The sequence below is a fragment of the Parasteatoda tepidariorum genome, chromosome 4 (genome assembly GCF_982258835.1).
Source record: "Parasteatoda tepidariorum strain Cologne lab strain chromosome 4, Ptep-v5.0, whole genome shotgun sequence".
NCBI lineage: Eukaryota > Metazoa > Arthropoda > Arachnida > Araneae > Theridiidae > Parasteatoda > Parasteatoda tepidariorum.
This window is the reverse complement of record NC_141758.1, coordinates 40,574,731-40,599,407: the sequence shown is the minus strand read 5'-3', so window position 1 is coordinate 40,599,407 and position 24,677 is coordinate 40,574,731. Positions and strand designations below refer to the sequence as shown.

Genomic DNA, 24,677 nt, shown 5'->3' with positions numbered 1-24,677 from the left:
AATTGTTCAAAATGAGTCACAAGTAATGCATTAAAAATAAAATTGCTTCCTAATTGTTAAAAGTTTTAAAAATAAGTTTCTTCTTTAATGCATTACATTAAAAAAAATGAAAGAAAAAAGAAAAAATTAAACTGCAATTAAAATTTGCCATTTCAAACAATAAATTACCTATGTTTAGAACAACTGCTTTGAGAGCATAAATTTTAACAAATTATATGCATCACAATGTTTTAAGCAAAACTTACAAAAATGGAAAGTCTGCAAATTAGGAAGCACAGAAACCAGACTCAGAAAGAAATTTAAGTAGAAAAAGACGAATAATTATACCTCGCTTAATAATTGTGCATTTTACAAATAATAACGCAATAAAACTATTAGTATAAATAAAGTAACAAAAAGAAATATAAAATAATTTTTTTGCTTACTTCCAGCTTGGTCCTGGTTCACCACCTTAAAATATGTATAAAAAAAAAACTGTAGAAAGCAATTTTACAAACAAAAAAAATTAACTAAAAAGTGTTGTATTATCAAAATAATTTTTATCTTTTAGCAAAAGAGACAAGTTTGTAGATTATTGATCTAAACTAGAGAAAACAACCATTTAAATTAAATGACATATTGGTTGATACACTGCAATTTACAGACATTTGTATCATAAGCTACTCAACTGTCCAAAATAGTTATTTCTGATATTTCAACGGTAAAAAAAAGGTTATGGATGGCTAAATATAAAATTTAAATTCACAAAAGAAAAAAAGCAATATACCAAAACAAATGTAATTTTGAAACTAATCAAATAGAGCTAAACTAATCAAATAAAATAAACTTAACATAAAAATTAAAAGAAAAAGTTTTTGGCATCGTAGGATTGAAGAAGGCAACCCCATAAAAATTAAAATAACTATTTTAATCCCAAAGTTATTTTAACAATTTAACCAGACTTGATAAAAATAATAATTTTCGTAGAAAATCTAAAAAATTGGATTTTTTTTTCAAAACTTATATCAGATTTCTTTTTTTTTCTGATTAGATATTTCTCATTTGAATCAAATTTGTTTTCATTTTATTCATATTCTTATAACTTAAAGAAGATTTTTTTTTTCATTTAAATCAGTTTTTGAAATTAAAATGTATTTAAGTAAAATATTTGATACTAACATATATGATAACCTAACCTGTCTAGGTTAGAGGGGCAAATCAATTAATAATTGAAAAATACATTTATTTCTTTTTTACATAGAATTAAAAAATCCATGAAAAAACATATATTCATACATACAACAGTCTACGAAAGTGCAAAGTTTCTATAAGCCGAAACAAAATTTCAGGATAATATGGAATGCAAAGCAACATAACAGCTTTTTTTTATATTAAAAAATAATTATAATAGTAAGTTAAAATGGTAAGGAGCATTCTGATATAAAAATGTCATTGATAGGGTAATTAATTTTTGAGTAATATATTTAAATTGAAAAAGCTTCTTTTTGCAACATGTAGCTTAAATTAACCCTAACAAGAACTATTAGCAGATAAATTATATTTTGCAACTATGTATTCTTACATCAGAAAATGAGCTAGATGTCCTTTGGTTTAAATTAAATTTGAAATAATTAAATATTTTGTATTAAGAGTTTCTCAGATTTTTACAAAGTAAAGAGAAACTAATCACAGTAAAGTTATAACTTATTGCAGTATCAATTTTACATTTTATGGTGGAAATCAGAGAAAAAAATCCAGGCAGTTTTAAAAATGTAATCTCTCTACCCATGCATAGTATTAAATTATGAAATAAAAGATAATTTACTCATTGAGCATAGATCATCTACTTCTTGCTCAACACGAATTATTCCACGACCTCGTCTTCTTTCATAATCCAATAAAATCCTTCTGACTCTCCCCTCAATTACTTTCTTCGGACTGAAGCGATATTTTTCATAACTTATGGTGTCGATTGTTTCCTAAATAAATTTTTACAAATTTTTTTACTTTTAATCAACAATACATTGGTTGAAAACAGTGAATAAAAAAAGTTATAACACTGCTCTGATAAGAATATAAACATAGTATGTACATGTTAACCAAACTAACAATTCTTAGATAACTCTTATCTAAAACTTGGGGCATTTAGCCTCCTCTATACAAGTATAATCGCTAGGTTAAACAATGGTTTTTGAAGGAAGAAATACTGCTTTCAAGCAGTGAAAACAAAAACATAAGTCATTTTCTATAAATATGCACATTCACATCTGTAGAAGTTGAAAGCTTGTCTAAATATAAAATCAGACAAGATATGTTCCTTCCCATTTTTAAAATGTCAAAAAGCATTTACTACAATCTAATTTGACTATTTCCCAACAAAACATGAAATCTATCAAGATATGTTTCTTTATTGTTTGAAAATAAATATATATATATTAAGAAAAAACATTTAATAATCTTGATATAATAATTCTGATATTTACACTCTAATAAGATTAGTCTGGGCAATAGATATAAAATAGGTAAAATATATTCCTTAACATATAAAAATATCAAAAAGCATTAATAATCCGATTAAATAATTCTAACAATAACACGTTAATTAGACTGATCAGACGCAATCTTCTCTGGCACAAAAATTAAACACTTGGAAATATAGATAATTTTAAAAGAATATGATATATTTATAAATAATAATTTTTATTAAATTCACAATATTTTTGCTATATTAGATTTTCAAACAAATGGACATGACGAAAACATAACCATGGAGAAAAATATTGTATACCTAGGTACTTTTTTTATTTTATAAAATTTTCATTAAAATCTGAGCAATTTTTAAGTTTAAAAAAATTTAAAAATTTCTTAAATTTATTATCTTTTTTTTTTTAACAAATTTCACTTTGAAGCATTTATTTAAAATTTTTACAATTGAAAAATTTCAAATTGAGAAAAACTAATATAAAAAAAAAAACAGTGCAAGGTTCAGGATAAATTTAAATAATTAAGTAACATTAAATTGTTTAAAAAAATATTCTTTATTTAACGCAAATCTAAAAAATCATTTTTTCCAAATAAAAAGAAATTGATAAAAAATTTATTTCAAGTTACAATAGAAAAAATTTATTTCAAGTTACAATAGAATATGTTCACAATTGAATTAAAAAGATTTTATTAACTCTCGCTAACTAACTTAAGATTTTATTTAGATTTATACAATTTTATAAATGAATTCTTAAATTCTACACATTAGATATTTTTACACTTAAACACTTACACTTATTAGATATTTTAATTCTTAAATTTATATTTACTTAAAACAGTTGCTAACAAACAAGCATTCTGGGTCAAAAATAGATTATTTAATGATATGGAACAAACATATTTCCATATTAATAGAATTTTACTGCTTGTTCTTAAACTGTTTAACTTTACACTTGACAGTAATTTAATTTAAACATAGTGAAACAAATCACTTATTATGTAAATATCTTTAATGTCTAAAGTGAAACTTATCGTCTAAAAAGATATTAATATTTTAAATAAAAGATGCACAACTTGGGACTTCCTAATTTTCAGTTCAAATTTAATTTTAAAAAAGAATCTTCACATCTGTTTTCTAATTTCAATAAGTTTTGTAAAAAAAAACTGAAAAAACCTTTCAGAAGAAGAAAACTGAAAAAACTAACATTAAATTTCCAAACTATTTTTTATTACTATATTTAAAAAATTTTAAACTCAGCGTATCAAAACATTTTATCTTTTAACATTTTAGATGTTTAATTTTTTTAAAAGAATTACATGTTTAAAACTAATATAGTTCTAAATTTTATTTAAAAAGTAAAGATTCATGTGATTTGTATATAGTTAAAATTACAAAATTGAGTGTGTGAAGCTAAAAATCTGATATATATTAAGTTTTTAGAAAAGACAAATTGTGCAGAACTTCAAAATTTTAATTAAAAAATATAAGAACTTTTAATTTAAATTTAAAATAAAACAAAGCAGTTTTGTCACAATCAGGATTAATTAAATTATTGTCACAAATTCATAGCACCTGAAAGCTCATTTTTCACCTTTCTTCGGAAAAAAAGTTAAGCAAAGGTTACCTTCAATTATCTTTTTTTTTTGTTACTTTATTACATTTTTAGATAATAAACAAACATATTAAAAATTTAACAGATAAATACACTTTAATTATAAAACTATCAACCGTTATCATACCAAACATCTTAGATAATGTTTGAATCCAGTTAGATGTTTCATTATTGAGTTTGGTACACATTGTGCCTCACACAAATTACAAAGATATGCTATTTCTTTAGCTTCTTCACTGGCGGGGCGTACTTCAACAACCTCTGACAAACCTAAAATTTAAGTTCAAATCAGTTACAAAAATGTTCCATTTACCAACAAAAAAATAAATAAATGATAAAGAATAAAATAGAGAAGGAAGTAAGACTGGAATAGCATGTGAACTGAAACAATTCACAAAAACAAATTTTTTTCACCAATGCTTGTAGTTTTACTTTTCTCAGATTAAAAAAGTAGATCTCTTGACATAACTAATACAAAAGTAACACTGCAAAACAAGTTTGAATTTTTATAAATTTAAAATAATATCACAAAATGGTAAAGAAACAAAAGTAATTCTTAAAAAAATTCTTTGCACTAGTTCTACTTTGAATCATTTTATTTATCCTAAATAAAATTACTCAAATCAAGATGCATCATAATTTTTTTAATGTATTAAAACTATAACCATAACTCCAGAATGATGAGAAACTTCAGTATATAGTATCTAGAGTTGTAAAAATATCTCTGAATTTAAATCAATATCAACCAGTAAGCAAAACTGTAAAAAAAAAAAAAATTCAACCAGTAAAAAAAATTTTTTTTTTCTATTTTATCTAAGTTTACAAGCACTTATAAACTTTCATTTAAGCTCTCAACTTAATTCATGATATTTCAAAAATATTATTCAAATTTCCAGAAATGAAATTATAAGAATTTTTAAATGATGATAGTAACATTGAAACTTTAAGAAGATAGATGTCAAGAAGTTAAATATTTTTTCCTCTAAAGATTATAGTTAGTTTAGATAAAATAGAAAACACACACACACATATATATATACAGTAGGGAACCGATTATCCGGAACGATCGGGACCATCGCTATTCCGGATAACTGATTTTTCCGGTTTTCTGAATCTCTACAAAAAGCCGTTTTTTTTATTGTTAAACCCAACTGAAAAATATATATTTGGAAATAATCTTAAAAAGAAGAAAAAACGATGAAGTAATACACTAATGATTATTTCCAAAATGATGGTAAGGTAAACATCTTTCAAAAAAGAAAGAAAAATCCTAAAATCTTATGAGGAAAATTTTTTTTTTTTTTTAAATGGCCTGAAAATTTATCGAATTTCGTTCCAGTTTTTTGGTTTTCCGGTTTTCTGATTTCCGGATAACGGGTTCTGTACTGTGTATGTATATATATATATATATATATATATATAATGAAATTGTTTAATTTAAACAGACTACAAGATAACTAAAAAGGAATTTAAGATAATATTGCTCTAATTTCACATCAATTTATATAAGTGTGCTGAAGTTAATTTTATCTGGAGGAACAAACGCTTCAAATAAGTTAAACATTCTTTCATATCATGCTTAACACATAACTAACATGTTTATATTTTCAAATAAAATCAAAACACCTTAATTCTATTTCCAGGGTTAAGATTTTAATGACAAAAAGTATAAAGATCTGGTCAAAATCATCAACAACAAAAAAACTTAGGACTATAGTTATTTCACAATCCCTGTGAATTTTTTCACAGTATATTTTATTCATTAATTTAAAATACAAATATATAATAATATAAATATATAACAATATAAATATATAACAATATAAATATATGCTGATACATAATTACATTAAAATATAAATTTAGAAATTATAAGCAGACGAAACAAATTATCAATCTATCTCAAGATGTTATTCAATTAATGCTTTTTTTTAAGCTTATTTATTTATTTATTTTTCTTGAAGAAAATTTGAGACAGAGAGAGTGTCTTTTTAGTTTACCTTTAATTATTTTTTCAAAGCTTAAAATTTTCCTGTTATTTCGAAAATAAATGGGAATTACTTTGAGAAGCATACACATGAAATAGTATAAAGGTGTAACTTAATTGAGTATGAAATTCAGTTATTATATAATATTACACATTTTGATAAATTTTAACGGTGGTCAGTGAGGACCTTTTCTATGAGAAAGCACCCTGCCCTTTTCAATTCATAGGGAAAATTCTGCTAGAAGTATGTTTTAATGAAGCACATGAACATTGGAAACATTATACCTGGAAGTGGACCTTCACTGTAACTCTCAGCAACCAATTGTATCAAAGATTCCACTCTGAGTGGTATTCGTCTATCTCTTCTTAAAGCTATCAAAAACCATAAAAGTTTTTGTAAATTATCATGCATGATAAAGAAGTTTAAAAGTACTTAATTAAATACATCTGAAACTTACAAATGAAACCTCTTTTAGTGAGCATTTAACACTAATATTTACTAAAAAAATGTTTAGCTTGTAAATACAGGATGACAATTATTGAGCTATTATATAAAAAGAAAAAAAACTAGTAAGTTCAAATATTTTATGCAAATTTTAAAATAACTACAAATATTCTGAGTTAGTTTATGACATTTTTATTATACTCAGCATTTATCTGCGATGATATAGCACTGATGATAAGCAGAACTCGCTGTCAAGACATCAATACTTTCAATGATCTTAATAAGATCATACATAAGACTTAGATGTATGGCATTGTTGAGATCAGCAATAGTTTTGATACTTCTTAAAAAAGATAACTAGAAATGTTAAGAAATTCATAAAACACAACAAGTAAGCCTATAACAGTTCTCCAATTTTATGTAAATGGAAAGGGAATTGTAGAAAAAGATTAAGTGGATTATATTTTTTAGAAGATTAAATGAAATATTAAAAATTAATCTTCATAAATTTCCTTATTTTTAAGAAATATGATATGCCTATTAGAAAGTGACAGGGTTAGTTGTGTAAACTATATCTTCAATACAACCCCTCAAAAATGAGATTCACAATGCTTGAAAAGATAAAATTAGTGCTATATCTTTAATAAAATTAGTAAACTATATCTTTAATACAACCCCTCAAAAATGAGATTCACAATGCTTGAAAAGATAAAAATTAGTGCTGCTAAATTATCGATGTACACTCAGAAACGTTATATTCTGGTAATTTTACTGAAACTTGAACAAGAACGAAGAATTAAAAGAAATAGTCATTATATCATTGACAAGTTTCAACTGAATCTTGCCAATGGTTAAAAGATCATAATATTTATTTACATATAGCTCAACAATTGTCACCTTGAGTAAACCAACCTGACTCAATAAAATGTTAACTAAAATTAAACTTCATTTTTTGAAAAATAATTTCTCTTAAAGCAACCTCTTCCTCCAAGCTTCCTCAACATCAAGGCGGAACTTGAAAGCGGTCGTGTTTCCCTTGAAAACAGACGGAAACTTGCCACTCTAAAATTCACCAACAAAATCAGAAGCCACAATAGAGACCACATTGCTCACAGAGTTATTGATACTTGGACAGGCAGGTCAAGGCTTCAGAGATCATCACCGCTGCAATTTGACAGAGACATCAGTGAGGCCGTCTGTCTTGACCACTCATCTCTGGACATTATTCAAGAGCCTCTCTTTCCTTCCAAGCCCCCTATGTATACTAAAATCAATACTAACCTACTTGAACCATTCTCAAAGAAGGAACCAACCCGAGTATTATTACAAAAAGGTGAAGACACTGCTCGTTCACTTTCCAGGGAAAACAGCGTAATAGTCTACACAGATGGTTCCTCTGATATTGACTGTAATAGAGGTGGTGCTGGCATCTCCATCACTTACCCCTCAGGAAATGACGTCAAACTCAAAATACCCACTGGCCAAATTGCTTCGAACTTCACCAGCGAATTAATCGCTATTAAAGAGGCTCTTGCCTATTGTCACTCCCAATCTCTAAAAGACTCAATAAAAGAAATCCTGATTTTCTCAGTCTTAAAATCAGCACTCGAAGCAATACGTAATGGTAATACATCAATAACGCATGAAATTAATACCCTTCTTCATTCATTAAATATCCGTTGCACTCTCTACTGGATCCCAGCTCATGTTGGAATCGAGGGAAACAAATGTGCAGATGCCCTTGCAAAGGAAGCACGTGACGAAGATCAACCTCGAGCTGTCACCTGTGCAGATGCGAATGCTGTCGCCAGACGAAGGATAAACAACCAGCTTTTTAGCAAGGCAACAATTCCCGATCTAAACTGCCCAAGAAATTTCAAGGGCATGAAGATCTCACGCACCCATATAAAATTCTATCCCATGTGCAAGTACTGTCCTCATTTGCAACTAACTCCAGACCATGTTTTTGACTGCCAGGCTATTATCGGCTCCCTCTTTCAACTTGGAGCACCTCCCATCGAAATTCTCCATAGCCATCAGGCTCCAGAACTTGCAAACATTGTTATCAAGACTTTTGGAGGACTCAAATCTTTGCACTAGCATAGACACGACAACAACAACAACAAATGCGTAATTGAACAAAATATATGCAAGGGTGATTGTGAGCCCAACTCAAAAATCATGAAAATTTCTAGAGTCAAATAATTTTAATGACGCATTTCAAAAAATTAATGTCTTTATAAATTTAAATCATTGATACTTCAAAACATGAAATTCTAAATAAATTATATGCAGCATAATTTAAATGAATAATTATGTATAAGCTTACTTTTATCTCTAATCACATTTATTATTCTACCAGAAAAAATATTTATAAATAAAGAGAGATGCCAAGTATAAATTCTAGTTTTAATATTTGTAAATAAAACAAACAAGAATTTTAATACATAAATCAGATCGACGATTACGTGGAACTTCTGGGTCTTGGATTTCCGGAAACTTTTGGATTGCGGTTAGCGAAAAATCAGGAGCACAATCATCTCTGCATAACTCTGCAGAAAAAACTGACCTGACTATCTTATTTCTAGGTTAAAAATTTAAAATTCTCCATAACACATATAATTTTATGATTTTCGTGGTAAAATGCTTCACATTTTTGGAGATCAAGAAAGTTATTTTTGATCCTGAATATTTAACTTAACATTTAAATGGATTAGTTTTCAGTTTAATATAAAAGCTTAATAAAATAACAAATATTAAAAATTACTCAAGTTAGTAAATAAATAAATGTAAAGGAACTTACAAGCATTAGAAACTCCAACTAGAGGGGGCGGTAATCGAGGCTGAAATTATAACTTTTTTTAAAACTAGACATTCATATAAAATGTTAACAAAACAAACTAAAAAAATTAAATTAATATTACTAATTAGAACTCTTTTAAGTGCTGAAATTAGATTTATTATAGCATTAAAAAAATGAGATTTAAAAAAAATAACAGCTAAAATAATTATTTTATTATTTTCTTTTTACTTCAATGACAATTTAAAAAGTTGTAATGACTAATTCATAACATTTTGCTGTTAAAGAACAAGTTGAAAAGTTTTTCATTTTATAGCATTAAAAAAATGAGATTTAAAAAAAATAACAGCTAAAATAATTATTTTATTATTTTCTTTTTACTTCAATGACAATTTAAAAAGTTGTAATGACTAATTCATAACATTTTGCTGTTAAAGAACAAGTTGAAAAGTTTTTTATTTTATTTCGGATACTTTATTAGGAATGAAAAAAAATATTGAGAGATCAATTTTTACAAGTTTACTAAATTAACGCTAGATAATAAAAATAATAAAAAATAATAACAATCATTCTACAAAACCAATTTACTTTTTCATTACCTAATTTGCTACTTATACAAATTTTTACAAAAGTTTCTTTACTAAGCAGACTGCCTCAAGTTAAAGAACTTAATTATTATTATTAGTTAAATATCATACCTCATTTAAAGATTGCATTGCCACTTCTGGAATGGCTTTAGCTTTCAGAGCCTAGACAATGAAAAATTAAATACACTGTAAAATATATAATTTAATCAGCAAAAAAATTATACATTTAGTTTTTTTTTTTTCAAATTTAAATATGATTATAAACATGGATGTAAATAAATGTTCATGCTGTATACAACGATAATCAATAGGGATTTACTTAAAGTCTTAACATTTTGAAGCATTTATAAATTTTTTATAATATTCATTGGATAATATCCCTTGCAATTTTACTCAATTTTACTTTGGCCTCAGTTGGGCTCAAAATTAGCTCAACATAGGTTCGATAAGAACATGCACTTACGAATAAATATTAGGATGACTGGATTTTTTAATATTTGTCTTAGAATTGTGTTTCTATATGAGCAATAACAATTCTATATGGGGTTGATATTGTTTAAAGAGTGGCTGCAAAACATCGGGTAAAATGGACAATTCTACAAAAAGCCAATAATTGCTAAATAAAGAAGATAAAATATTTAGTTAATCGAACAATTCTATATAGGGTCAATATCGAAAAAATATCGACCCATTTTACTCTTATTGCATCAAGAATATTTTTTAATATCATTCAAATGAGGGCCCAAGTTATTTTGCTGCTAGAGAATATAAGGATAACTACAAAAGCATAGATATGACAATTGATAAAGTGGCAGATTTATGCTAGAAGAAAGATATCACTAGCACCAAGCATAAATACAGGCCTCAGGGTGGGGCAAAGAAAAAAGCAGGACAGCATTTCTCTAAACAGTCAAGAGAATGGAAAAGAACAAAAAGTCTAAAAATGCCTATCAACTCAAATCATGAAAAAAATAAAGTGCGTGAAACATTTTTGCACAAAAAAGAAAAAACATTTAAATTATTTTAAGTTTAATTTTCAGTATATATGTGTACATTGCAAATTCAACAAACTGTTGAGCTTTTTATGTAAATCATGATTAAGAGAATAAAATAATAATGAAGTTTAGAAATTTAATTTGCTGTAAAATTTAGAAAGTTGAAAATTCTGACAAAATTGGAAGAATCTCATGCCAGTGAAAATAGCGAGGACAGTTTTTGAAACAGAGTACTACTTACATAAGACTACTTTTTAAAAAAGCAAAAGACAAATTTAAAAATGTATGATTTACACTACTTATGCATAAGGGAAAAATTTTTCAAAGAATATTAATTAACATAATATATATTAATTTGAATTAATTTGTCTACAAAAAGTATTTTTTTCTTTTAAATTTTGCACACTTTTGTAAAAAGAAACATAATTCTTTTACCAATTCTCTCTCGGATGCCAGCTACTAGAAAATGCTACATTTCATTTAAAACGCAAAACAAATTGCAATCTTTGTCATTTTAAATAAAAAATACAGCTATGCCACAAATCTGGGATGAGATAGAAAGCCATGACCAAGAATTACAAGGTCTCTTTATTTATCATTTAATAGAGAGTAATTTATTCTACTATAGGCTATTTTTCCACTGAAGACAATAAAACAATTAATTGAATTTAACCTATATATTTTGTATACTGAACATCTTCAACCTCCGTTCCCAAACTATGTAAATGACTCCTGTGCTGATAATGTAAGTACAAATTAGTATAAGTAAAATTATTGATTGCTTACAGATTAAAAGATTTTTTTTTTGTTACCTTCTGATGTTTTTTTCCTTGTAAATGAGTTTGATATGTCACTTCACTATTAACAACGATATCACAAACCTGAAATAAAGGATTTTAGATATTTATTTAAATACGAAATAAAAGAAAACACTTATAAAGAAATGTTATTACCTTAATATAAGCTATTGGAAACAAATGCTGAACTATAAAATATATGTTTCTTTAAATTCTTAAATACTAATAATACAGGTATTATTTACCACTACACACATATTAGTTGTAATATATACTATTAACTCAGGGTTTGCACTCCATAAAAGGGATTAAAAATAAGTAGATAAATTATAGACGAAATACAAAAAAAAAATATATCAACCTTTATAAGTTTCTTACAGTATGTTAGCATTACATGCAGAGTTTTTTTCTCTTTTTGAAAAAAAATGGCAGCTTTGATGAACATTATCAGTAAATACTAAATTATATCTATAAATTCTTCATATGCTTATTTTCACTAACTGTTTTTTTAAAAAAATGCTATAATTCAAGAAATTTGAAGAAAAAAAAGCTTTACTATAAAAATAAAAACGAAAAAAAAAAAACTTTCGAAAATTTTTGAGAAAAGGTACATAAAAGCTTAAAACATAGACTGTCATACTTAAGCATTATTTAAAATCATTATTTATCAGCATACAATTTAAAAGGATTACTATAAAGTAATTTCATAAAATAAATATTTGTATTTTAAGATATGAATATAAAATTTATAAATATAGAGCATAAATTGCTAAAGGTTTGCAAGTAAAAAAAAAAATGCTTGAAAATAGTGAAATGATGAAAAAGTCAAAAAATCTCAAATTTATAGACATAAATTAATAGATATAAATAAATAGATATATATCTCGCATTTATAGATATAAATTAACAGGCTGATATATTAAGAGTGAAGTAGCAAATTGATTTAATGTTAAATATTGCTTTAATAATAAATAACGAATAAAATACTTTTAGTAATTTATATTAACTTAATGTAACTTTAAGCACAAATAAAACATTATAACAATACACATAAAACACAGTAATAATGTAAAATAATGAACCTTGAAAATATTTTAAATGAATTTTGACTTTATTATGTTAAAACATTTTTTCTAAAAAATAAAAATTCTATTTTAAAAATATAAGAATCCTAAATAAAAACTTATATACTGAACAAAATTGATTACACTGAACACAGAAAAAAATTATAAGAAACTAAAATTAAAAATATAAAATTCAGAATAGCACCTCATTAATATTTATACTTAAGATATAATGCATATAGCAAACATAATGCACATTTAACATAATTAAACAATAGACAACTTTTGACCTTAATTTATCTTTAATTACATAATTAAATTAATTCATTAATAACATTATTAATATGATTAGGTCATTAGAGGTGGAGGTAGACTGTTTTATTTTAATACTACTTATATATAGTGTACAGTGCACAAAATAAAAAATGGACCACCATGAATAACTTTCGATCTAATGATCGGATCTTCATATTCTAGGACTCAATCTTAATGTTTTGAGCTGGTGATCTCAAATATACTAATTAATTAGAGCAGACAATATTTTAAGTTATGAAGTCAAATATAATAACACATTTTCTCAGAATAAACATACCTTTTTTCAACAAATTTGGATTTCTGACCCTCAAAATATAGGGGTTATTTCACCTGTGTATTATTAATATTATTAATAATACACAAAATTATTAATAATGCCTTATCTTGAGAACTTATTAAGCGAATTAAAAAAAATTTGCACACAATTATTAAACTCATTTTTCCTATAATTCCATGCAAAATATAACCTTAGGTAAATATTTCTTATTTTATTTAATAATAGTCGAAATTTTTTGAATTGTTAGGTATACAATTTTTTACCTTATTTAATAAAATGCAATTTTAAATGGTGAAATTGCGCAAAATTGAATGAATAGCTCCTGAGAACTGAGAATTTTAAAGGAACTATTTGATCAATTATATTAATGAAATCAATATTTCTTTTCTTTACAATATAATTTAAGAAAAGAAATATCCAAAATCTTTAACAGCGAGAATTTTATTCGAACTAATAAATAAACATCACTATGCAATTACTTTAAAATTATTAGCACAAACATAACTTCATTCAATGAAGACGTAACCTTTTCATTTGTAATAATCAAATTGTTTTATGTACTAAAATGAACTAGATTTTCTAGTTCTGCACTTTAATAACATACTTCATCTTGTAATATAACCATACTGAAAAATGACACACACACATTATATATATATATATATATATATATATATATATATATATATATATATATATATATATATATATATATATTAAGATTATAAAATAAATCTAGTGAAGATGAGGAATACATTGATAATGAAAATCAATGCACAAAAATCTCTTATACAGATGGACTAAAAGCTATCAAAAGTGCTATTAAATATATAGAAAAAGAAGAGGAGACACCAGCCTTCCTGTTATCCTTAAAAAATGATGAAACATTACTGCAGAAAAGCGCCAAAGTAATGTGAAACAAAAAATAAATAAGGACTTTCTTAAGTAAAAACTGTTTCATTCTTGTAAATTATGCTCTTTAAGTGTTTGTAAGTAAGCTTTTTAATTGTAATATGAATTGAATTGGTGTACTCGTATAAATTTTGTATTTATTAAATATATTACATTTATACATACTATTTGCTTTAAGAGTTTTTCGGTCCAAGAGTTAGTCGTGGTCCCTGTGGCAGAATTTTTTTGAGCTATCTGCGACAAAACTCTCTATCACTAATATCTTTCTGCAAGGTACTTTTAATAATAACAAACATATGTGTTACAAATTTAAAATAACAAAAGCGCTGTGATTACAAAAAAAAACTTTATATATACATATTTTAATAAAACATGTAATAATTCTTTATTCTAATATAATAGGTCATATTCTCGCATTTTGCAGGGGAGGACACAAATTATTTCTTTCGCACATTGTAAATAATTACCACAATAAAAAATTAAACGAAAAAAATCATGAAATCCGTAGTAGTAATTGCCGAAAAAAGATCGAAGACGAAATCACAAAACTACTTTGTTGTAATAAATAATATCGCATAAAAAATATCGGATTTAAAAACTATGGAAAAATCAATAGAAATAACTGCCGAAAATTCAATAGAATTATTTCCTTAAAAAGTAAATTCTCAAATGCACGGTTCGAATTTTTTGTATTGTTTGAAATATATCGGGATATTTAAATTCCGTGTGAAAATCAATATTAATAACTGCGAAAAATACGATCGAAACGTTACATCGATTAACGATTCTATCGTCATAAAGTGAGCAAGCCAAAAAAAGATTATCTAAATGCATGATTCAAATATTACGTGTAAATTTCTATAGAAAAGAGAAAAAAAATTAAAAAAAAAAAAAAAACTTTTCAAAAGAAAAATCTTTCTGCAAGAACTCCGTAATGTTCTGCGACAATGTCGCTGCGATTCTGCCACGGGGGTCGTGGTCCGCATTAACTCGGATAATCGGAACTCTACTGTATGTATATCGGTTTTAAAACAGAAAATATTTTTACTTGACAATGAAAATTTCCAAAAGCAGCTGATAATCCAGGAGTATATTTCTGCTCTTCATCTTCGAAATCCTCCTTTTTAATAGATTTAGAACTACATTCTTTTTTGCAGCGGGCTTTAGATTGATTTTCCTCTGATTCATTTGAATGCTTTGCACGGTGGGATTTGTTCTTATCATCACCTGAATCATCAGAAGTAGGGTATTCCACTCCCCTCCACTTCCTGGATTTTGGTGAACTTTTTTTGCTACCTTTTGACTTCGAAGTATCCTCTGTATCAGATAGCTTCTCTTCTTTCACTTTTTTTCCAGCAGTACATGATGTAGAAGGAATTGAAATTATCTTTACAGAAGAATCATTAGAAGCAATACCTAAAACAAAATAGTTTTTGAGCTTAAAATTACACAAACATATCTAATATATACAGTGAAACCTCAATTAAGCAGACACTCGCACTCGTGAGATCAAAAATATTGTCCAATTTATGAAAGTTGTCTGTTTACAGGAAGGGTACACTGACAACAAAAGCTGACACCATGAACTGTTTTTAGAATAATTGCAAATTAATTAGCACAGACAATATTTTAATATTTGAAATCAGACAAAATAAACATATTTTCTAAAAAGCATACCTTTTTAATAATGGATTCCGATATCTGACCCCCTTATAGTGGGTAGCCGCAATCTGGGAAATATGGTCAGGAGAGAGATCCGAAGTTTGGATAATTATAATGTTAACTGTACTTTCTGCTTATTTTGTCGTATGCCGAGAGCTTTGTAAGTGAATTAATAATAATTATAACTAATTAAAGATAATTATGTACTATTAATAATAATTAATATTAATAATAACTAATAATAATAAAATATTAATAATAATGTTTAAAGAATGTAATTTTATATGGTAGAATACAAAATTTGAGCAAAATCGGTCGAATAATCCCTGAGAAATCGAAATTTTAATAAGTTGTATATTAAAAAAACTTTTAATTAAAAAAATAACTACAATAGCCTGGGAACTCTATAGAGACTAGCAACTAAAACATACAAGGACAAATATAGCTCAAGCTACAGAATGAAATATAGTTAAATATCAATCAAACAACATACTTTCATCAGAACTCAGTTCAGTCTCTTCAGAATCTGAAGGGGTAATGAAGGCATCCTATAAGATTTTTATCATTGCATAAAAATAATAATTACAAAATATAAAAATCAAAAAAAATTTTCAGCAAAGAAAAAATAAACGGAACCTACTGTAAACAACAACTTTCCCAGTAGGTACTATCGAAATATCAAAGCTTCAGTTAAAAGTCAGGATATTTGTAATCAAGAAGTAGCGATCAAAATTTTTTAATTTTTAAGAATTTTCAGCATATTATAAAATTATTTAGGTTTGCAGTATTTACTTAATTATTCACATACAAATTATTTCAAAACAAAGCAATAAAAGCTGAAAACAGAAAAATTGGAGGTAGTAAAATGAGAAATATCGCACTTTTCTTACAATTTTGATGGGCTTTTGAATTAGATAGTGATATTTATTTCAAAAGATTGATTTGTGCGACACAAAATGGTTGTTGTTACCGAAAAGACGCATACAATCAGCTACATAATTTAAAATGTAAATAAAGAAATAATTTCAGAAAGGCCAACTAACTTAATTCAAAACATTTTAATGATTTAAGTATTACGTTTTTCGCAAGATAGGTTGCATGTCAGAATTATAAAATGTATTTATCATAAAAGATAAAAATAGAAATGCAAAATTTGAGACTTCCTTTATTAAAATTTAAACAAAAATAGTCAAAACCGTAAGATCGTACAGGATCCTAGACATCAATAGAATTTCGACTTATAAAAAGATGAAAAATCTTAAGAACAAGCCTTTGCAACAATATATATATATACATACAGCTTTGAGCTGAATTCAGCTCATTACAGGTTATAGTTTTGGTTCAGCTTTGATGTTTATCAGTTTGACTGTAGCAGCTCTTTGGTACCTATTAATCTCAAATCTAAATGTTTGGTTGTTTCCACTACTAAATTTGGTACTCAAACCTAGATGCTCGGTTGCTTCCACCACTGAATCTTTGATGCTCAAACCTAGATGCTCGGTTATTTCCCCATCTTTGGTACTTAAACAATAAAATGTTTACTTAAAGTATATTTGAATTTTTTTTCTTCAAAATAGTTGGAGGAAATGATTATATAACTATCAAGTACACCGTCCTCCAAAAGTTAAGTTACAACCTGTTTTCTCACCTTAAAAATGCATGCTGTAAGTGCTAAGAATATCTGACTAATAAGAATTTTTGACAGTAAAAAACAATCATTTTTTATTTTTAAATAAATCTTCAAATTACATTATTAACACTTTCAATTACATTAATTAAAGAAAATTTCCTTTAAAAAAAAACTAACTAAAATGTGAAAATTTAAACCTTTTTAACAACTTTGAACTAGACCCCCTACATTTTGGAATTTTATAAATATAATTGCAGTTTTTCTTTAAAATTTTAGAAAATTATTTTTAAAAACAATAGATACTCTTATAAGGCTAAAAAGTAAATTATTAAATAAGCACCACAGGAATGTATCCATATTACGAAAAGTCAATAGAATGTGCTGCTTTCAGTTAATTTTTTATTAATTACTGAACATGAACTGTACAAACGGAGATGAGGCTCCTGTCTTTAAAGTGGTAATACAGTAATCAAATAAAAGCCTTTAACTGAAACTCTAACAATCTGATTTAATTGTATAACGTATATAACTGAATTAAATAATTAAAAAAAAATTAATTCAGCAAGTTGTAAAACACAAATAAACAGTAGTAGCAAATAAATTCTAAGTTTCAGTTTAAAGTTGATTTCTCATGATTGAAATAAAAATCGAATTGGATGTTGCAATTCAATAGCATCAAAATAAAAAGCCCAATGTTACTTTATGGCGCCAAACTGAAAGTAAAAACTATATTACAAGGTTTCCAAACAGCATGTAAACTAATAGTAATAATTGCACAAAGAAAACAGCAGTAAAATATATTATTACCTTAGGAAGTAAATGCATATATTGACAGGGTGTGCCGAGTAATGTGAGATATACAGTTTTTTTTTCAACTTGACTGCACTCAAAATCAAAATTTATCTTAGGTGGAGATTCATTGCAAGCCATCTAGAAAAAAGAACTTGCTGTAAGAATAAATTAGAGTAACAAAATTTTATTCCACTGAATATCCCTTAATTTTAATAGAGACATGATTTTGCCCTCAAGAAAGATAAATAAAAATATCTAAAAAGCAATTTTATTTGCTATAATTGATTACATTGCATAAAAGATTACAGCAAGTATTTTTTAACTTTTAAAAAGAGTAATGGATAGATAAAAAAATGCATCATTTGTAAAATGTTCATATTATCTTGGAATAATTTAATGTTAATGAGACATAATTTACATGCAAATGAAATTATTAGTAAAAAATTACAAGGTAACAAAGCTGCCATAAAAAACTCAATTTAATTAACAAAACTTATGATTGTATAAAATTTGAGTACAGTGAATGACCTCTTAATAAACCATACTGAAAAATCAAAATTGTTAGCACCTGACTTAAAGTAACCAATGAATTTAAATTGCTATTTGAATTTTGGTGATCAATAAAATTCCAAGAAATTTAGTCACAGAAAAATGTTTACATCAAGAATTTTTTTTCTTCTTCTTAATAGGTAGACATAGCAAATGCGAAGGAATTACTTTTAATACCATTAAACATTTTACTACCTACTTAGTAAATTTAAGAAAACATTCTTTAAAAAAAGTGATTTCTGGTGGTTAAAAGTGGTTTAAATATAAAAGCCTGGGAAATTTACAAAACTTACCCATGCACACAATCTTATACACTGTGTGCACCAGGTAAATGAGAATAGGACTCAGAATAGATTTGGAACAAGTTACAAACAGAATTTGAAATTCGAAGTTTGAGTAACCAAATTTCTGAAAAGGAAAAAAATTCAGGGAGATTTCCATAATGCATCTGTGGCAGAATAATTGCCAAGTCTTTTCAACTTCTGGGCAACCACCAGCAAGAAACTAAATAAAAAATCACAGAAAGGGAACAACTCGAAAAGCAGCCACCCTCGAGCAAACATCTACATGTTTGTTTGTTTTTATTTAAATTTGCAAGTTTAAAATCTATTTGGATCCTTGGCAATTGCAGTTGGCGTGACAGATCACAATACGGAAATATCCCCGAAAATTCCCTGATTTTTTCAGGCATTTCAAGAAAATTTCAATGTAAATCCTGATCATATTATATCTATACCTATCTCTATTTAATTTGTATGTTATTCGTAATGCAAAACATTAAACTTTGATTAAATTTTTTCAAATGAAGTATATCTATACCATATCTATTTAATTTGTATGTTATTTGTAATGCCAAACATTAAACTTTGATTAAATTTTTTCAAATGAAGATGAAGAAACAGGGAAAGTTTCACTAAAATGTGGAAATTTTACAACAAATAATTGTAACAGTTGTTAGAATGCTTTAAATTGAATCTCAACAATTGATTACTGTTACTGACAATTTTCAGATTGGTTATTTTCAATATATGATGAAGAAATTTTACAGGTTCTTGTAAAAAAAAAAAAGTTCTATGACAATTCCAGGTTTTCCCTGTTCTCGCTCACTCACGGGAGACCTGTAATTAAGAAAATATGTAAAACTTAAAAAGTTGCAAGAAAAGCCATCATTCTAAGACAGTTAATATATATTAGTTAAAAGAAAATTTCAAAAGGCGAGAATATTAAAACTTTGAAGTGTATGTTGGATTTCACCATTTCGTTTACATACAGCTTAAACATAAAATACAATTCCTAAATCAAATTTCCATATCATAAAAATTTATTAAAACAAATAAGGGATATCTTAGAAAAAATAAACAATGGTGGAATATGTTCAAAATAAAATTTCGCATTGAAAGAAAAAATCAATATCCTTAAAAATTCAATATTTTTCAGCGTTGCAGAACTCAAATATGTTAACTAAATAAACACTGGAAACATGTTTTTTAATTTTACACATTTTTGAAATTCAAATCATTCATATAACATTTGCTTAGTACGTAATCAGAAATATTTCGCAAAAAAATATATATAAATTACGAAAAACAATTCGAATAAAGATGAAATATTAAAAAACCTTGAGAAAAAGAATAATCAAATAATGAACTTCGACTAGCGAATGAGGATTTAAGTTCTTCCTAAACCATCCGTAAACATATTGACCAAATCGAAACGAAAAGTCCGCGGTTTTAAAATTAAATTAAAACCATAAAACTTAATAAACGCTATGTCTTCCTTATCTCTGCTCTGTAAGGCACTCCAAGTTCAATCCTGAGTTCAGGGTCATTCTTGTTGCACTGCGATTTACGCACCTCCATTTACCATGGAGGGAATATGAGAATCGGATTGGTGAAAAATATTCTTCATCGAAAATTTAACCAATCACGTTTTCCATTTCTCTGGCCATAAGTTTTCCATTTAAGGCTAAAGATTCACAAAAATAAGCAACCAGAAAAGTTTAACATCGGTCTGCTGCTTTTCAAAATCCTATGAAAAAGTAGCTAGCTTATATTTTATGTAAACAATCTCTCATATGTTTCAGAAAACAGCCTTATTTATGCAATATGTGTGAAATATCTTATACAGTTAAAAATTACATAAAGAAAGACTATAATTTCCATATTAAAGAGAAAACTTATTTGTGCCATATATGTGATAAATCTTTCACTCATAAAAGAAATTTAAATCGACACTATCTTGTTCATAGTGGAGAAAAACCTTATTCATGTAGTGTATGTGATAAAAGATTTTCACAGAAGCATCATCTAAATGTACACTCTATTGTTCATACTGGAAAAAAGCCTTATTCATGCAATTTGTGTGATAAAGTATTTGCACATAAAGTGAGCTTAAAGAAACATTCGGTTGTACATAGTAGGGAGAAACTTTATTTGTGCAGCATATGTAACGAATCTTTTACTCGTAAAGGTAGTTTGAACCGACACTATCTTATTCATACTGGAGAAAAACCTCATTCATGTAGAGTGTGTAATAAAACATTCTCACTAAAACATCGTTTAAATGCACATCTTCTTGTTCATACCTAAGAGAAACCTTGTTCATGCAATGTATGTGTAAGAGATCTTTCACACACAAAGCACTATCCTGCACATACTAGAGAAAATCCTCATTGTCGAATTTATATTGACTGTTCCTTAAACACGTTATTTTAATGCCCATTACAATACTGGAATTAAGTCCTTTTTTCCAATAAAGTGATTAAAATATAAAGATTTCAGTCTCTATATTAGAAGAAATATTATATTGCTGTTTTTGCAAAGTTTTTATAATTTTTGTATTGAAACAAGTGTAATAGATTGCTGTTTTGGAACTTCAAAAGGAAGTGTTAAGCATTTTTGAACTCTCAAAATGAAATATTTTTCTTAATAAACAGTAATTTGATGAAAAAAGTTTTAAAGAATTAATTTAAGTCACTCTTGTTTTGATGTTACTACATATTAAACATGAAACTTTTTTATTGAAGAAAATGTGACATGACTCGTGGATTCTTATTCAAAGTGGTGGTTAACTATTGTCTTAGGGTTCTGAAAATGGCCATTTTTTTATTGTTGTTGTCCGTTTTAGACTTTCTATGTTTTGTTCCTCTTTTGAATGATTTGAAAATCGGTTTAATGCAAAGTTGGCAAGGTTTGGGACAGAATATAATAAATCTAGGGTTTAAACCATTCTGTTCAAAACTTTTTTATTCAAATTATGTCGTAATTTTTAAAAAAAATATTGTGAAAAATAAAAGGTGCTTTTTTTATTGGGTGTTTTTAAAAAGTGCTTAATTTTCCCTTTTCCAAATTAAGATTTTTCCTTTACCATGTTGATTTTTGCTACGAATTATGCAGAAATACAATTGTCCATAAAGAAAGCTTAATTCTTTTTCTACTTCAGTAGAACAGGTATCAATAAAAGGTTTCTTACCTGATTCTTCTATTCGGGTCGGTTCGTATCTAAATAAATCTTAAAAGTAATGACCACATACTCCTTCGAATTAGTTAACATGCGTATATTAACGAAACAACACTACAGAAAAACTAACTAAAAAATTTTTGTTCTTAAAGAGAGAGTTAGTGGCGCCATCTAGTATGTCCTCTGGCAGGGAAATTGGTATTATGTTTTGAACAACAATGTTCAGTTTGTTCTATTCAACGTTTTCTCAATAAATTCAACCCCAATCTAAGACCGTAGCTTATGAAAACTCCATTCGATGTACATGATTCAAAAGTTTTGACAATTGTCAAAAACAATGCCAAAAGAATTATTATTATTTTTATTTTTTTGACATGACTGTTAAAATCAGATAAAACCGTCAATTGTCAAAAACATTCCAACCCTGCCTAGTTATGATATTCTTTTAAAGTACTTAAAAATATTATTAGAGTGCTTATTTTTTGTTGAATAATTTGGCTATGCACCCTGCAAGAGACAAAATGAAGACAAGTTATTAAAAAAGTTTATTATTATTTTTAATATTGCATTATTTATCCTTATGCAAAAACATTCTTTATCAGTATTAGCATATTTATTCATATTTAAAGAACAAGGCATTCACTTATGCTGTTTAATAAATTGTAGAGCTTCAAAAGTTATAAATCTTTTCCTATCCCAAAGCAAAGTGTATAAAATATTTAATAATATGTGTACAATGGTTACACAAAAAGAATTTTTACCCTTTTATCAGTTTTCAAGGTTTTGGACACTTTAAGACAGTAGTCAGTTTAGGACAGTTAAAGACAGTAAAACCCACGTGTCCTGTCCAAAACCAGTTTAGGACGTTCAAAACCCCAACCCTGGTTTAAAGAAGTATTTCAGCTATTTTAAAATTACACTGAGTAACTTTGAGCGACATCCTTTCTCTCTATCATTCACATTGTTAGAAAGCCAATAATCTTAGTGCACTGTTGTATTTGTAGTTTAGTATCGGAACTTACAAACTACACATAGAGAATTTTCACAAATAAAAAACTTATTATATAAATTTAGTATATAACAATATTTTGTGACTCTTAATATTTTTTTATGAATAAACAACAAAATTAATCATCAAATTTCAACATTAAAATAGTCACCTTCAGCTTATGTCAACAACTAATCTTTCAATGTGAATTTCTCCCCCATGGTTTATTTTATTAGCAAATGAATATTAGTTAGATGTAAAGCAGCATTGCCCTAGATTAGAGTATTAATTTAATTCAAGAAATTTTGACATAAACTCTGAAGAGCATAGTTTTCATCAAATTAAAATCAGTAGTTTTAGAAATTTTGCGGCAAGCACAGTGAAAATACTGATTTGGAGTTTAAGGAGAATAATACTATCTATTCTCGATATCAAGCATTTTTTATCAAAATTTTAACACTATTAAGAATTTATCCTATTCTAATATTTATATCCCATGGCATAAAAATAAAATACAGTTAAAAACTTACGGCAAGTTTAATGTCATAACTTTTTATGCAGAAAATTCTTTTCCAGGTACTAATAATAGTTATTTAAATATACTTGACTTCCTTTTTATTTAAGAAGGTGTTATGTTTTTAATCTTTTTATAGTCTTACACAAATTAAAATTTCGTGATCAATAAATAGCATTCCAATCAAAAATAACTAAAATATAAATATTTTTATTTCAAATAAGTATGAAAGACATACAAAAGTGCCAAAAATAAATTGTAAAGAAATAAATAGAATTAAGTTCAAGGTAATAGTTAAAAAAGTAAAACAAAATAATGAGTAGTAAACAGTAAACCAATAGGCCCAGCAGTCATATAGTCAGTGAAATTGCTAGTGAGCGGATTGGTACCATAAAATTGAGAATAAGACAAAATAATAAATTTAAAAGTTATTAAAATTAAATGACTGACAAAATCTAATATAGAAATATAACATTTAAAGTTCAAAAGAAATGATGTCCTCAATCTAATTGGACAGATAGAGCAAAATGACTCATCGTAATTATTACTGAGTTACAAAGAAATAGCACAATGTTTAACAATGATAACACCATTTTGAAAGAGAACCATTTCAGCATATTTTTATCTTAGGTGACACAAACAGAACAGCATATAAGAACTTTCAATGTACACAAACAGAAACAAATCTACCGTATTGCAAAGAACAACAAACAGAAACAAATCACCGTAATTATTACTTAGTTACAAAGGAATAGCACAATGATAACACCATTTTGAAAGAGAACCATTTCAGCATATTTTTATTTTTATCTTAGTAGACACAAACAG

General features: G+C 26.5%; 1 protein-coding gene across 2 annotated transcripts in view; it reads right to left on the bottom strand.

Annotated features, from left to right (window-relative positions):
- Positions 1-20,678, bottom strand: part of LOC107437668 (uncharacterized) — a 44,385-nt gene extending 23,707 nt beyond the window's left edge. Inside the window, exons 1-12 of one of the 2 annotated variants that reach the window (XM_087160963.1) lie at positions 20,507-20,629; positions 19,890-20,006; positions 18,355-18,477; positions 16,411-16,465; positions 15,304-15,671; positions 11,703-11,771; positions 10,007-10,057; positions 9,312-9,351; positions 6,349-6,435; positions 4,204-4,346; positions 1,805-1,958; positions 426-450 (exon numbers count right to left, since the gene is read on the bottom strand). In XM_087160963.1, coding sequence (XP_087017089.1) covers positions 426-450; positions 1,805-1,958; positions 4,204-4,346; positions 6,349-6,435; positions 9,312-9,351; positions 10,007-10,057; positions 11,703-11,771; positions 15,304-15,671; positions 16,411-16,465; positions 18,355-18,477 — 1,115 coding nt within the window. In that variant the 5' untranslated portion in view covers positions 19,890-20,006; positions 20,507-20,629. Of the gene's footprint in view, positions 1-425; positions 451-1,804; positions 1,959-4,203; positions 4,347-6,348; positions 6,436-9,311; positions 9,352-10,006; positions 10,058-11,702; positions 11,772-15,303; positions 15,672-16,410; positions 16,466-18,354; positions 18,478-19,889; positions 20,007-20,506 lie in introns of both variants that reach the window. The other variant, XM_087160962.1, reaches the window with a different exon arrangement.
- Between the last annotated feature and the right edge of the window lie 3,999 nt (positions 20,679-24,677).